We start from the raw sequence: 15,905 nt of genomic DNA on the forward strand, positions 1-15,905 counted from the left end.
TGAGACTCTAAGTTTGACTTTGTCTTAATACTATATTGGATTGCGTGGATTGAGTAAATAAACTTGCTAGTTTTTTTAATGCCAACCAACTTTAGATATTTCCACACCATTTTGTGTTGACAATTTGAAGAAATAGTAGCATATCTTTCAGAAAACTTACTTTAGCTTCTGCCAATTATGTCTCATAATAGAATAGAGCAGCTTGCTTTGATCAAGACGTCTTTTGAGCATATGAATTTTTCAGAATGTAGATAGACCAGAAGAGGGAATGAAGCGATATTAATAGGAATAAAATGATACCTATGCCTGTTACTTACAATTAAAGTTAAAATTTTGTATGATGTAGAACATGAAGCACCAATGGTTGCGCAAGACCCCTTCAACCACGCCCGTTTGTGTTATCACTTCTACTCGATCTGCTTTCTGGCTAGCTTCTTTATGGCTAGTACTAGTCTAACCTAGCTAGCACTACATCTTGCTAACATTGTCTGAATTGCCTGGCAAGCGCTATTATATATATACATAATTATATATAGCAATGGTTAATTAATATTCATCGTCATCTCATTTTATCAGCCAACTATAGAAAATTAGTATAGTTTGGTGTAAACATCATATTATTTGAAAGGATAATAATGTAACACCTTACAACAACATACCTAGTTTAATTACACAAGTGAGGTTTGGATAGTGTAACACGCCTTGTGTAGGTAAAATCATTTTAGCAACAAAACTAGCTAGGATTTGTAGATAGGAATTAGTTTGTCCTGATCAACTTGGTAAATTGAACTTTTCGTCGAGCTTTTTCCCTTTAAGAAGTTGGCATACCAGTATGCAGAAAGTTTTGGATACCTTCTTAATTCTTTGTCGTCCAAATCTACATAGTAGAGTCCATAGCTCGGTACATAGCCACCAAGTAACTCTAAACCGTCTAAGAAGGACCACGCAAAATACCCTCTAGTATCCGATCCATTCCTGCATTATTACAGAGAGTGGACAGAAGAAAAGCTTTTAGCAAAGGGAACATGACAAAGCCTACAGATACAGTCAATAACTAGTTGCAAGAGGGTACCTAACAGCATTAAGAACACTCCGAATGTAGGCATACAAATATTCTATTCTCGACGTGTCATTTAGAGTCCCATTGCGCGCAGTCTTTTGACCTGCCAAAGCAAATCATTCTAAGCATCTGTAATATTTTTCACTTGATCAGGAATTTGAAGAAAGTGACATAAGTAAGTATGCCTGCAACCTAAAATCCTTATGCTAGCACCCCATTTAGATGGATGATTAATTCACCAATGTTGTATTTAAAATTATTTGAATTCAATGGTAAGTGGAAAATTATTCCAATTTTTGAGTACAACTTGAGATTGCAGGTTCTCTCTTAACGAATCAACATCTGAAGAAAACATTTGATTTCATCTTGCAGCATCCTATAACTAAATCCATATCAGGGGACAGTAAAATCTAACATTCGGAATTCAGAGGAAACTACAATATAGCAAAATTTGCAACTACAAACTTCATCATATTTTAAGAAAAATACTCCATAACAAAAGCTGTATAACAGGCATCTTGCTTTATGTGAAATGAATTAAGGCAAACATTGCCAGAACAAACATATATATGTGTAAAAACTCACAAACTGGATGTGCATAAATCAAAAGAGAGGGACGTGATTGGTGAGGACGCACCATTTTCATGAATGTAAATCGGCAGGTTGCCATAAGCTTCTTTAAGATACTCCAGAAGTTCATAAAGACCAGAAGGTATCACCGGATACTAAATTCAGACAATGTTTAAGCGACAGAATGTATAATCTCGAAATATCACATAAGAACTTATATTATATTAGAGGCCTCACCTGATCTGCTTTCAATGCCTCAACTGCAGAAACCCAAAAAAGATAAATTAGCAAGCTTATTCATATCACCTAATCCATCATAAGCAGATAAAGTACTAGACTATGTAGCTTATCGAGGACATAACTCTAGATAGGAAAAATTGGAGGTCGAGAATTAAGGTTGAGGATCAGTAGGTCGAACACTGTCCAGTCCCCTTTTCAGTATTATTGTTATGACTCACCTACTATCTTACTCTTAGATTTTAGTATTACTACTTGTTGTTTCCTTTGGTTTAGTAATCGTATTATTTTGTCGACACTACTGTGCTTTTCTTCATTGTTTTCAACATGACTTTTTTGCTATTGTATTTGTTTTACATACTAGTTTTTCTTTTGTTGATATGTTTAACTTGAGCCAAGAGTCTTATCAGAATCAGCCTCTCTATCTTGACAAGGCAGGGGTAAGGCTGCGTACACACCACCCTCCCAAAATCCCACTTGTAGGATTACACTGCGTATGACATAATGGTCAAAAATTGGCGATCATTTAGTAAGAACTGGATTTCATACGTGAGACCTCTGCTTCCATGTCAGCACCGAAGTCCCTGCTATGCTTTTCAATGCTAGAAGGCTTGTCCTTCACAGATACAGTAATATAGTGGTTTAGGCCTATGAAGTCAACTGAGCCCTTAACTAGCTTAGCTTCATATTTGGTGAAGGTTGGAATTCTTGTCCCAGCAGCCTTCTTCATTATAGAGGGATAGTCTCCAACTATAAAAGGGCTCATAATCCTGCAGCCAAAGTTGGGAAACGAAATTGTGGTAAACAAATATCTTACTTGCAAACAACAACATACCTAGGATGATCCCATAAAGTAGAGAGGTTGTTTCCAATAGACCCTCGGCTCGAGAAAAAATAGTTCAAAGCAAGTCAGAAAAGGAAATAACAAAAATGAAGAAACCACGGCAAAATACTATGTAAAGCATGATCAAACATTCTGTACAATAACTACAACAAAAGAAATACGACAATCGAAGTACAAGAAGTGGCAGATAGTTACAAAAATCTAGTAACAAGAAACTACATGACTAATGAAGAAAAATATTTTACTTGCAAACACAGGATAAAATACTTGTCTTACTGATAGGATCTAATTTACTTTCACAGAAAGTGTAATGCAAATTTTGTAAATATCGAAGGTTACTTGCCTTGATTTACAGGTTACTAGTACTTTTATTTTAAATGACCAGATAGTGTAAGAAACATTTAGACTGTCGGTATATAGAAGTTAAACTCTGACTGATGTGGCTGTTAGGCAAGAGCTTACATGTGTGACGACTAACTAATTAGCCAATGAAATCCTAACACTCACCACCCAGTATAAAATTCATTTGCTCGTTGTGCTGCAATTACATCAGCCCGTGCATTTGAATAAGGAACGCCCCACAAACCATATATACTAAATCCCACGAAACCATGTTGAGTAGACTGCATTTCAAAATTTTGCTGTCATTAGTAAGAACAAGTCTTATAGTAAAATACAGATGAAAGTTATTTACGTGACCAGTTTCCTTCCAAATTGAAATCTTTGAATCGTACCTTGTAATTTCTTCTGTACAATTTCATTGCAGATGAATGTGCAAGCAACGTGTTATGAACAACCATATATGGCTCCGTAGATGAATTCCCTCTAGAACAATTAACTCCAAAAGGCGGGGAACAACGTCCAGGAGGGGTGAAGCCATAATCATAACCTCCAATCGCAAATATATTGGCCTCATTAATGGTAGTCCAATACATAACCCTGTCACCAAATTCCTTGAAGCATACCTCTGCATATGCGGTGAAGTCCTTTCTAAAATCAAAACAAAATTCTACTGCTGAAGTTAATCATATCCAAGTGGCCTAATACTCAAATTGATATATGAGTCTATACACATTACACAATCTTTCGGCTTAACCAACCCCCATATTCATCTTCAAGTGCCTGTGGTAGATCACTGTGAAATAGTGTAACGTGTGGTTGAATACCTGCAACATTGAAAGATATGAAAGACTTTTTTAGTATACTCTTCAGAGAAATGCAGCTTTTTGCTTTTCATTTCTTGCTATTATATGTAATAGACAAAATGTACTGAAATTTCCAAATGTTGGAATGCTTATAAAGAAATTTAGTTATGACCGTGGCTGATAAGTTCATCAATGTAATTGTTGTAAAATTGTAAACCCTTTGGATTTACAGGTCCTCTTCCACCTGGAAAGAGAAAAAACATGGCATCAAAGGCGATGGAAATAAAACAAATAATGTGAGGTGTTTTCATGTAGCATCAAGGGGCTAAACCTACCAGGAATAAGTCTAGACCATGAAATAGAGAACTTGTAGGCTTCTAAGCCCGTGTCAACCATAAGTTGGACATCGTCCTGCAACGAAAATTTGATGAACTCAAAATGCCTTTAACCTGATTGTACTTAAGTGCTACCAACTCCTTACAAGATGTAAAGAACAAACCATTTCTAGAAGACCATAAACCTATGTTGCTCGGACTCTTTAAAAACGTAGACTGATGCATGTCTAATTTTGAGGATCCGACATAACTGCAGCAACATATTTGGAGGGTCCGACCAACATAGCCTTAAACCACAAATAAGAAGACACTTAGAGGTAGCCACTAATTAGGTTATTCTAATGTGTGAAGGACCTAAACTATGTAAGATCAATAATAAGATGCTTAACATGAGTAAAGCTTAAAGAGCCCGAGTCAAATGCTTTCTTTGGCATGTTGTTAAGAATATTGAAAGAAAGGAACCTGTATACATTGCAGTTCTGTAAAATATAATAACCAAGCAAGGAACTGAACAGGTTTTTCAGTTGCTTATCAAGGTAATCAGCATGTTATTTATTCTACATCTATAGTTTGCGCGTTGTAATTGTCCATATTATCGCTGATATCAATCAAACTTCTATGCAGACAACCCTCTCCTTTTAACTATTTACAGTACCAAATTTTGTTATATCACGTTATAGTGATCAGTGGGAAGAAAAAGAATCAGATTAGAACAGAGTAATTGTATTACACCTTGTATTTGTGGTACACATCACATGCTATGTCTCCATTGGCTCCACTGGAAAAACCTGGAAGCAAAAACTTGAAATATCATTGATAATCTGCATTAATCTAACACACTGCCGCATTTGTTTCCTAATAAAGAGATTTTAATTTGTAAAAGAAAGAAATGTTCCAAATACAAATGATAATTCCAAAAAAATTGTATATACCCTTAATCAAATGTACAGCTACAAGTTGTAGTATAACAATGTTCTGCACCATAATCAGTGATTGGTTGTGCATGATATTAAGCAAACTGTCAGTCAATACACCAACCAATGTGAGACTCTAACATACTCTAGCATTGACGTGAAATTCTTAACACTCTCCCGCAGTGACGGAGCCAGAATTTTGATTTAGGGGGTTCAAATTTTGAAGAAGTAGACACATCAACTTGCCGAGGGGGTTCGACTAAAATATTATTTTTACTATGCATAAATAGTATAATTTTCCGCCGAAGGGGGTTCGGTGAAACCCCCCTGAGGCAATAGAGGGCTCCGGCCCTGCTCCCCAGTATGCCTAGACCTCAACTGGAGCGTGAACACTATAATATAGGGCCCCAACATCAGTGAACAAAGAATTGGAATGAACCTAGCTCTGACATCATGTAAAAATATGACACCAGGGTCTAACTCAACCCCAAAATCTAGAGGAGTGGATTGTCCAAGTCCATATAAGGAGTCCAATTTCCCATCCGTTTCTATTGATGTGGGAATTTTTAACAAGGCTTAGGCCCAACTGAAGCATGGCTACTGCTAGGGAGTACAGACAGGAATGAACAACAACAACAACAACAACAAACCCAGTGTGATCCCACCATGTGGGGTCTGGGGAGGGTAGAGTGTACGCAGACCTAACTCCCACCTTAAAAGGTAGGGCGGCTGTTTCCGAAAGACCCTCGGACAGACAGGAATGAACATGACTCTAATATCATGTAAAAATATAACACAAACCCTAAGTGACAAATACATGAGGTCAATCGGGCCAAAGCGAACAATACATGTCAACTATCATTTAGTTTCAAGATTATTGGAGAAAGAAAGTGAAAATAAAGGCTGCAAAGCCAACAGGAAAAAGCTTCACAAAACTCAAGTGGAGCTTAAAAACCAACTTTCCAGGGAGGAGGAATTCTGGAAACAGAAAGCAGGGATGGAATGGTTCAAGGATGGGGAGAGAAATATAAAGTTCTTCCATACAATAGTCAAGGGGAGAAGGAACAGACTTAGATTGAACAAAATCCAGAATGATGATGGGGGATGGTTAGAGGGTCAAGAAGACATTGCAAAGGCTGCTAAAGAGTTCTACATAAAGCAGTTTACAAAACAAGCAGATAGGGATGAATTTGAAATGCTAAATGAACTACTAGTCACGATTAGTGAGGAAGAAAAAGAGCTAATTCAAGGAATGTCTTCAGTAGATGAAGTCAAAGAGGCAGTCATGAGACTAAATAAGGATAGTGCAGGAGGGACGGATGGAATGACAGGAGCTTTCTATCAGCAAATATGGGACATCACTGGAGAGGACATTTACAGTATGGTTAGGGCTTTCTTTGGAGGGGCAGAGCTGCCGAGGTTTATAACCCATACGAATTTAGTGCTCATTCCTAAGAAATTTAATGTGAATACTTTCTTAGATCTTAGACCTATCTCTTTAAGTAATTTCGTGAATAAAATCTTTTCAAGAATTACTCATGAACGACTTAAGACAGTGTTACCTAAGATTATTTCTCCGGAACAAGCAGGATTTGTGCAAGGAAGGAGTATAGCAGAGAATGTGCTATTAGTGCAAGAAATCATTGCTGAAATCAGAAAGAGAGGAAAGCCACCAAATTTAGTTATAAAACTGGATATGATGAAAGCTTATGACAGGGTAGAATGGATATTCATGACTAAGATATTAAGAAGAACAGGCTTTGGGGAAAGGATTATTGATATGGTGTTCAGACTAATCAGTAACAACTGGTACTCGATTCTACTAAATGGACAACCAAAGAGATTCTTTAAATCTTCTAGAGGATTTAAACAGGGTGATCCTCTCTCACCTACCCTATTTATATTGGCAATTGAAGTTATGTCTAGATCCCTAATTGCTCTTATGGAGAAGAAAGACTTTAAGAGGTTTGGAATGCCAAGAGATAGTCTCAAAGTGATATGATTATAATGTACAAGGCAAAAGTGAGAACAATGCAGATGATTACAGATACTTTGAAGAGATATGAAGATACTTTTGGACAGAAAATAAATAAGGAGAAAGTGCTATTTATATGCATCATTCTGTAGCAGGAGGAGAAACAGTGATAGCTGAGGTAGCAACAGAAATCCTAAGAAAGGAATTCCCTTTCACTTGGGATGCCCTATATTCTATAAAAGGAAGCAGAAAGCATATTATCAGCAAATTTTACAAAGAATTGGTTCAAAAATTCAAGCATGGAAAGGAAAATTACTTTCCTATGGAGGAAGAGCTATTCTAATAAAACATGTGCTCCAAAGCACTCCCATTCATTGCCTGTCAATCATGAATCCTCCCATAAATGTACTGAATCAAGCTCAAAAAATGATGGCACAATTTTTTTGGAGCAGTTGTATTGGAGGGAGAGGAAGACATTGGACAAAGTGGAGCAATTTATACTTGCTAGAGAAGGAAGAGGGACTAGGATTCAGACTAATGGAAGATGTATCAATGGCCCTATTTTGCAAACTATGGTGGAATTTTCGAACAAAGACATCACTATGGAGTGAGTATATGAGGAATAAGTACTGTCAAATAGAGCATGCAAATGAAGTGGTATGGAGAATAGGAAATGGAGGATCACAAGTGTGGAAGAAAATGCTACAGGCCAGAGAACTTATTGAGCATCAAATCTTTTGGCTACTAAGAAAGGGATCAGCATCAGTGTGGCATGATAACTGAATGAGAATGGGGAACTTGTACACCATTACAGGAGAAGACTATGAATGGAAAGACAATTACAAAAGAGTTGATGAATTAGTAAAAAGGGGAAAATGGGACATAGAAGTTTTGAATGATATACTGCCACATGATCTAGTAGAGCAAAACAGTCATAATATTCAACCTCCTGGACAAATGATTGAGTCAGATAATCTAGTATGGTTGATGGACAATAAAGGAACCTTTTCTGTGAAATCAGCTTGGTAGTATATAAGACATGAAGAAAGCGAAAATAAAATTTACAGGTGGATTTGGACAAAAGGCATTCTTTTTAAAGTGGTATTCATAATGTGGAGATCATAGAAATTCAAATTACTTGTAGATGACAGAGTGAGAAGATGGGGGCTGGAAGGTCCATCTAGGTGCTGGTGTTGTGAAAGACCTACTCAGGAGACACTTGCTCATGTGTTCCTGGGATCTTTTTTAGCTAACAGGACTTGGTCCTATTTTTGTTCTTTTGCAGGTTTTAACATTTGAAGGACTGCGCCTGGGGGAAGTGATAATGCTATGGTGGGAGAGAGATGTTAAAAAATCAATGAGACCATACTATCGAGCTATCCCTAGCTTTATAATATGGGAACTTTGGAAAAGGAGGAATAGAATGAAGCATGAGGGAAAGAAGACATCAATTCAGAGAGTAATTCATAATATTACCAGGAACATTTTCATGATGCTACAAATGAGGAAGCTTAATATGAAATGTCCTAGCAATTGGCCAGATATGATTAAAGAATTGGAACGTTACAGTCCCAAGATGAAAGTAACAAGAGTATTATGGGATTTTCCACCAGTAGGTTGGCTAAAATACAATACAGATGGGGCTTGAAGGGGAAATCCAGGTATAAGCTCCTATGTCTTTTGTTTGAGGAATGAAACAGGGGGTTTACTGTATGCAGAGGTTGCTACTATTGAAAACACCACTAATTCTGTAGCAGAGTCCAAAGCTATTCTAGAAGCATGTAAACATAGTAGGCAGGAGCAGCACAATAATATAATCATTCAAACAGATTATATGCTATTGTACAAGATTCTAGAAGGAAAATGGTCATGCCCCTGGATAATCACAGAGATGGTGATAGAAATCAAAACTAGCTTACAGGACAAACAACATACATTCCAGCACATTCTCAGGGAAGGAAATCAACTAGTAGACTATTTAGCAAATATTGTAATTGATAAAGGAGGGTGCAACTACCAAGATTTCAGCAGTTTGGAAGTAGCAGGAAGAAAGATCATTAACAAAGGAATAGAGGAGACAGGGAGGTTCGAAGTGTTAGGTGTTTTGTTTTTGATTGTTTGTTTATTTCTTTCCTAGTGGATTGGGCCAGGTAGGGAATGGACTTTGCCCGAGGTGGTGTTTTATACTCATTACTTCATCAATAAAATACCAAAGTTTAACCGGAAAAAAAGAGAGGCTGCAAAGCCAATAAAGATGCAGAATTGGAAAGATTTGAGAAACAAACCAGCATGAGCAAAAGTGTCCCAAATACTAGGTGTCCTTCCATCTTCAAATGCTGCCCCTTCAACCTTTTTTTTTCAAATATAACCAAACCAATCAAAGAATGAACATTCAATCTGATTAGTATAAAAAAAACTTTTGAAACTGACTTGATAGGCAGAAGTTCCAGCACCAAAAACAAAGCCAGGAGGGAAGTCACCTCTGCTGTAATGGTCCTTACAAAAGACTGTAACCAGTAAACATTGGATAGAAACAATGAGCACCAAAAAACAGAAATTGGGTTGCAGATTTTGGAGCATCATCATTCTTGTACCACCCTCAAGACTTTAGTGATTTCTATCTAAATGAGTATGATATTTCAAGTAGAAAAATAGAATGGAAATTTTGATAGAAAAACAAAAAATATTGATAGTTGAAATGTGTTTTTAATGCAAAAGCAAATTTTGAGTAAACTTTCATCCATTTTAAAACTTTCTATAAAGGCTTAGGCGTCGATGTCACTTTCTGCTATTTTTTGGTAATGTGAAAACTTTCGTCCACAAATGTCAACTTCAAAAGTATAAATTAGATAATATTAATTTAATATTTTTATTAAAAAAATATTTAAAAATTATATAAAAAATATTATAAATTATAACTTATCTCATATTAATATAATTAAAAAATATATATTTTAAACTATTAGTCAAAATATATGTTTTGGAGTCACTAAATGAGTCAATTTACCAATAGCCGAATAGGCTTGTTTAACTTTATACTTTTGTCAAGTACTCTCTTGCTCTTAAGAGAGAATCTACACAAGAACTACAATCCAAAACACAAAATGCTTTCATTTAATATAATATAGTTGTTTATAGGGGTGGCAAAATTTCCCAAACTCATAGGATCCGTTCAATTTGTTCGAAGTTAATGGGTTTGGAATGTTTATAATTAGGTTTAATTTGATATGGATTATTTAGTATAGCAGGTCAGATCGAATTAAAAGGAGTGAGTTAATTAGCGGAAATAAGACATTTTTATTTAATTTGGGGGATTCCACATACCCCTGAACTAATGTGATGTTATAGAAAATTTTAAAAAATAATTTAAAAAGTGGGTGGGGTTGTGGAGGGAGGGAGTATGTGGTGGTTTAGAAAAATTAGAAAAAAATTAAAATTATAAAAAAAAAGGATCAAAAATATTCTTGAACTAAAGAGAAAGAGGGAGAGAGGCTGACGTGGTCGTCCATGTGGATATTTTTTTTCATGTGGCACTGCCACGTCAGCTTTAAGTTAAGTGAAAAGGTATTTGTGGTCTCTTTTGGTAACGGCGAGGGTATAATTGATCCCAAAAATAGTTAAAGGATATATTTGAGCTATTTCGAATAGTTCAAAGGTAATTTTGACATTTTTCCATTTTCTTTATTATGACTATATATAACATATCAAAAAAAAAAATTGACAAGATGAGTCAATTTGAGTTACATATCAATCTAATTTTTAATGGGTTGAAATAAGTTGAGCTAATAAATGGATGAGTTATTTTAAACGAATTGGACGGGTTGGATTTGATTTTGACACCCGTAGACCTAACTATTAGCATCAATCCTTATTACTTTTTGCAAGAACTAGAAACAAAATTAGCTGACATTTGTGAAATAGTACATCATTATTATGAGATACAAATGCAACCACCAAATACTTATTGGGAAGAATGTAGTAGTTTATCTTGAGTCTGAAGAATTCCACTATGTTTGTAGCCTTTCCATTTCAAGAAGTTAAGAGTACCAATGTGCATAAAAGCTTTGGATATCTTGTTAACTCTTTGTCATCCAAATCCACATAGTATAAGCCAAGTAATACCAAGTTGAGGTGTCTAGATGTTCACTTCAAAATTCAACTGAGCCAAGTGTAAGCGCATATTGCAGAGGAACACACCTCCTTCGTCAAAGGAATCTTCAGATCTATCATCTCATCAAGAAATTTTCAAGTGCCTCCGAATAATTTGACATTCTACAGCAACTACTACTGATCAACACATTATATGTTACAGAATCAGGCAAAACTTTCTTATTTCCAGAACATGAAGCATCACATATGAGACAGCACAAATTAAACTGAGTATTGCTTTACACTCTTGCCTGGCAAGCGCTATAATATATATATAGTTTGGTGTATACATCATATTATTTGAAAGGGTAATAATGTAACACCTTACAACAACAACATACCTAACCTAGTGTAATTCTACAAGTGAGGTCTGGATAATGTAACATACCTTGTGTAGGTAAAATCATTTTAGCAACAAAACTAGCTAGAATTTGTAGATAGGAATTAGTTTGTCCTGATCAACTTGGTAAATTGAACTTTTCGTCGAGCTTTTTCCCTTTAAGAAGTTGGCATACCAGTATGCAGAAAGTTTTGGATACCTTCTTAATTCGTGGTCGTCCAAATCTACATAGTAGAGTCCATAGCTTGGTACATAGCCACCAAGTAACTCTAAACCGTCTAACAAGGACCACGCGAAATACCCTCTAGTATCCGATCCATTCCTGCATTGTTACAGAGAGTGGACAGAAGAAAAGCTTTTAGCAAAGGGAACATGACAAAGCCTACAGATACAGTCAATAATTAGTGCAAGAGGGTACCTAACAGCATCAAGAACACTCCCAATGTAGGCATATAAATATTCTATTCTCGAAGTGTCATTTAGTGTCCCATTGCGCAGAGTCTTTTGACCTGCCAAAGCAAATCATTCTAAGCATTTGTAATACTTTTCACTTCAGGAATTTGAAGAAAGTAACATAAGTATGCTTGCAGCCTGAAGTTCTTATGTTAGCACCCATTTAGTCCACCAACGGTTTACGCATTCAATACTTAAAGATATTAGAAAGTAGATCACTTCACTTCACTTCAGCTTATCTATAATTATGTCTTCCTGTTTCTTTATAGTAGTTATTAGCAGTAAGGAGATTATTCCTCCACTTAATTTCTCATTTCAGTAGTAGTTGGAAATTATTTCCTTCTTATTTGGTGGGTGATTAATCCACTAATGCTGTATTTAGAATTATTTGAATTCAATGGAAAGATAAGCGAATTTTTTCCAATTTTTAGTATACTTTAGCTCAAGAGATTGCAGGTTCTCTCTTAACAAATCAGCACCATAGTTCATTGGAAGAAAACATCTGATTTTATCTTGCAGCGTCCCATAACTAATTATTGAAGTGAATGTAAATTGGCAGAGCAAACATAGGTGTAAATATTCACAAACATAAATCAAAAGAGAGGCACATGATTGGCGAGGACGTACCATTTTCCTGAATGTAAATTGGCAGATTGCCATAAGATCCTTTAAGATACTCCAGAAGTTCATAAAGACCAGAAGGTATCACTGGATACTAAAGTCATGAGACAATATTTGAGTAACAGAATGTATGATCTCGAAATATCACGTAAGAACTTATATTATATTAGAGGCCTCGCCTGATCTGCTGCCAATGCCTCAACTACAGAAACCCAAAAAAGATAAAATTAGCAAGCTCATTCATGATTCATATCATCTAATCCATATCATAATCAGATAAAGTACTAGACTATGCAATTTACCGAGGACATGAGTGTAGATAGGAAAATTTGGAGGTCAAGAGTTAATGCAGAAGGTTAGTAGGTCAAGCGTTGTCAACTATCTTACTCTTAGATTTTAGTATTACTTGTTGTTTCCTTTGCTTCAGTTATCATATTATTTTGTTGCCGCTACTGTGCTCTTCTTCATTGTTTTCAACATGACTTTTTTGCTACTAACATACTTGTTTTTTGGTTGATATGTTTTACTTGAGCCGAGCGTCTATTGTAAACAGCCTCTCTACCTTCACAAGGTAGAAGTTTGGCTGCGTACACACCACCCTCCCCATACCCCACTTGTAGTTACACTGGGTATGACATAATGGTCAAAGATTCGCGATCATTTAGTAAGAACTGGATTTCATACGTGAGATCTCTGCTTCCATGTCAGCACTGAAGTCCCTGTTATGCTTTTCAATGCTGAAAGGCCTGTCCTTCACAGATACAGTAATATAGTGGTTTAGGCCTATGAAGTTAACTGAGCCCTTAACTAGCTTAGCTTCATATTTGGTGAAGGTTGGAATTCTTGTCCCAGCAGCTTTCTTCATTATAGAGGGATAGTCTCCAAATATGAAAGGGTGCATAATCCTGCAGCCAAAGTTGGAAATGGAAATTGTGGTAAACAAATATTTTACTTGCAAACAAAGATATAGAAGTGGCTGTTAGGCAAGAGTTTACATGTGTGACAAATATACTAATAATTAGCAAATGAAATCCTAAAACTTACCAACCAGTATAAAATTCATTTGCTCGTTGTGCTGCAATTACATCAGTCCTTGCATTTGAATAAGGAACGCACCACAAAACGTATATACTAAATCCCACGAAACCACGTTGAGTGGACTGCATTGCAAAATTTTGCTGTTATTAGTAAGCACTACACTTATAGTAGTAACATTGATCAAACTATGACCTCAGAGACTAAAATGCTAAATCATTGAGACTTAAATAATAATACAGATGAAAGTTATTTACTCGACCAGTTTCCTTCCAAATTGAAATCTTTGAATCGTACCTTGTAATATCTCCTGTACAATTTCATTGCAGATGAATGTGCTAGCAACGTGTTATGAACAACCATATATGGCTCCGTAGATGAATTCCCTCTAGAACAATTAACTCCAAAAGGCGGGGAACAACGTCCAGGAGGGGTGAAGCCATAATCATAACCTCCAATCGCAAATATATTGGCCTCATTAATGGTAGTCCAATACATAACCCTGTCACCAAATTCCTTGAAGCATACCTCTGCATATGCGGTGAAGTCCTTTCTAAAATCAAAACAAAATTCTACTGCTGAAGTTAATCATATCCAAGTGGCCTAATACTCAAATTGATATATGAGTCTATACACATTACACAATCTTTCGGCTTAACCAACCCCCATATTCATCTTCAAGTGCCTGTGGTAGATCACTGTGAAATAGTGTAACGTGTGGTTGAATACCTGCAACATTGAAAGATATGAAAGACTTTTTTAGTATACTCTTCAGAGAAATGCAGCTTTTTGCTTTTCATTTCTTGCTATTATATGTGAGCGGCAAAATGTAATGAAATTTCCAAATGTTGGAATGCTTATAAAGAAATTAAGTTATGACCGTGGCTGATAAGTTCATCAATGTAATTGTTGTAAAATTGTAAACCCTTTGGATTTACAGGTCCTCTTCCACCTGGAAAGAGAATAAACACGGCATCATAAACAAAATAATGTGAGGTGTTTTCATGTAGCGTCAAGGAGCTAAAACTACCAGGAATAAGTCTAGACCATGAAATAGAGAACTTGTAGGCTTCTAAGCCAGTCTCAACCATGAGTTGGACATCGTCCTGCAACGAAAATTTGATGAACTTAAACTGTCTTTCTTCATGAAAAAACTGATTGAACTTAACTGATATCAACTCCTTACAAGATGTAAAGAAACAAACCATTTCTTGAAAATCATAAATCTATGTTGCTCAAACTCTTCAAAAATGTAGACAGTTGCATGTTTGATTCTCCAAAAGGTGCTTTTTTGGAGGATCTGACACAGTTGCAACAACATTTTTGGAGGGTCCGAGCAACATAGCCATAAACCAGAAATAAGAAGACACTTAGAGGTACCCACACCTAAGTTTATGCTAAAGTGTGAAGGACCTAAACTATGCAAGATCAATTTTCAGATGCTTAAACAGATATGATTCAAGAGTAAAGCTTAACGAGCCAGAGTCAAATGTTTTCTTTGGCATGTTGTTAAGTTAATTGAAAGATAGGAACCTGTATACATAGCAGTTCTGTAAAATACAATTACCAAGCATGGAACTGAACAGTTTTTTCAGTTGCTTATCAAGGTAATCAGCATGTTGTTTATTCTACATCTATAATTTGCGCGTTGTAATTGTCCATTTTATCGCTGATATCAATCAAACTTCTATGCAGACAACCCTCTCCTTTAATTATCGACTGTACCAAATTTTGTTATATTACGTTATAGCGACCAGTGGGAAGTAAAAGAATCAGATTAAAACAGAGTGATTGTATACACCTTGTATTTGTGGTACAGATCACATGCTATGTCTCCATTGGCTCCACCAGAAAAACCTGGAAGCAAAAACTTGAAACATCATATGCTAATTTGCATTAATCTAACTCACAGTATTTATTTCCTAATAAAGAGATTTTAAATTTTTAAAGAAAGAAATGTTCCAAATACAAATGAAGGTTGACATCTTAGGCAAATTCCGTATTGGAAATGGTTTCAAGTCCATATAAGCAAGCACTAATCCATTCCCCAACCAATGTGGGATTCTAACATCCCCTTCCTGCCTAGGCCCAATTGGAGCGTGGACCAGGAGCTCAAACAGTACCATATAAAGATATGGCATTTTGTCTAATTCAATCTTAAAAGCTAGTTCATGAGAAGAGGATTGTTCAAGTACATATAAGCAAACTGCCAGTCCATTCCTCAATC

General features: G+C 36.0%; 2 protein-coding genes across 2 annotated transcripts; both read right to left on the reverse strand.

The window, feature by feature from the left end:
- Positions 1–598: 598 nt before the first annotated feature.
- On the reverse strand, positions 599–9,825 carry LOC129882936 (beta-glucosidase 11-like). Its single transcript, XM_055957443.1, has 13 exons — positions 9,511–9,825; positions 9,366–9,429; positions 4,924–4,979; positions 4,192–4,267; positions 4,029–4,100; positions 3,790–3,877; positions 3,446–3,701; positions 3,219–3,334; positions 2,417–2,637; positions 1,868–1,890; positions 1,698–1,785; positions 1,073–1,163; positions 599–975 (listed from the first exon to the last, which is right to left on the reverse strand). The coding sequence occupies exons 1-13, from the start codon at positions 9,664–9,666 to the stop codon at positions 738–740; spliced, it is 1,545 nt and encodes a 514-aa protein (XP_055813418.1). The 5' UTR covers positions 9,667–9,825; the 3' UTR covers positions 599–737.
- A 1,782-nt stretch (positions 9,826–11,607) lies between these two features.
- On the reverse strand, positions 11,608–14,784 carry LOC129882937 (beta-glucosidase 11-like). The gene is made up of 10 exons (XM_055957445.1): positions 14,709–14,784; positions 14,559–14,630; positions 14,320–14,407; positions 13,976–14,231; positions 13,688–13,803; positions 13,316–13,548; positions 12,767–12,778; positions 12,650–12,730; positions 11,988–12,078; positions 11,608–11,891 (listed from the first exon to the last, which is right to left on the reverse strand). Exons 1-10 carry the CDS (start codon positions 14,767–14,769, stop codon positions 11,654–11,656), a joined length of 1,248 nt encoding a protein of 415 aa, XP_055813420.1. The 5' UTR covers positions 14,770–14,784; the 3' UTR covers positions 11,608–11,653.
- Positions 14,785–15,905: the final 1,121 nt, after the last annotated feature.

This window comes from Solanum dulcamara, chromosome 3 (assembly GCF_947179165.1).
Source record: "Solanum dulcamara chromosome 3, daSolDulc1.2, whole genome shotgun sequence".
In the NCBI taxonomy this organism is placed as follows: Eukaryota; Viridiplantae; Streptophyta; class Magnoliopsida; order Solanales; family Solanaceae; genus Solanum; species Solanum dulcamara.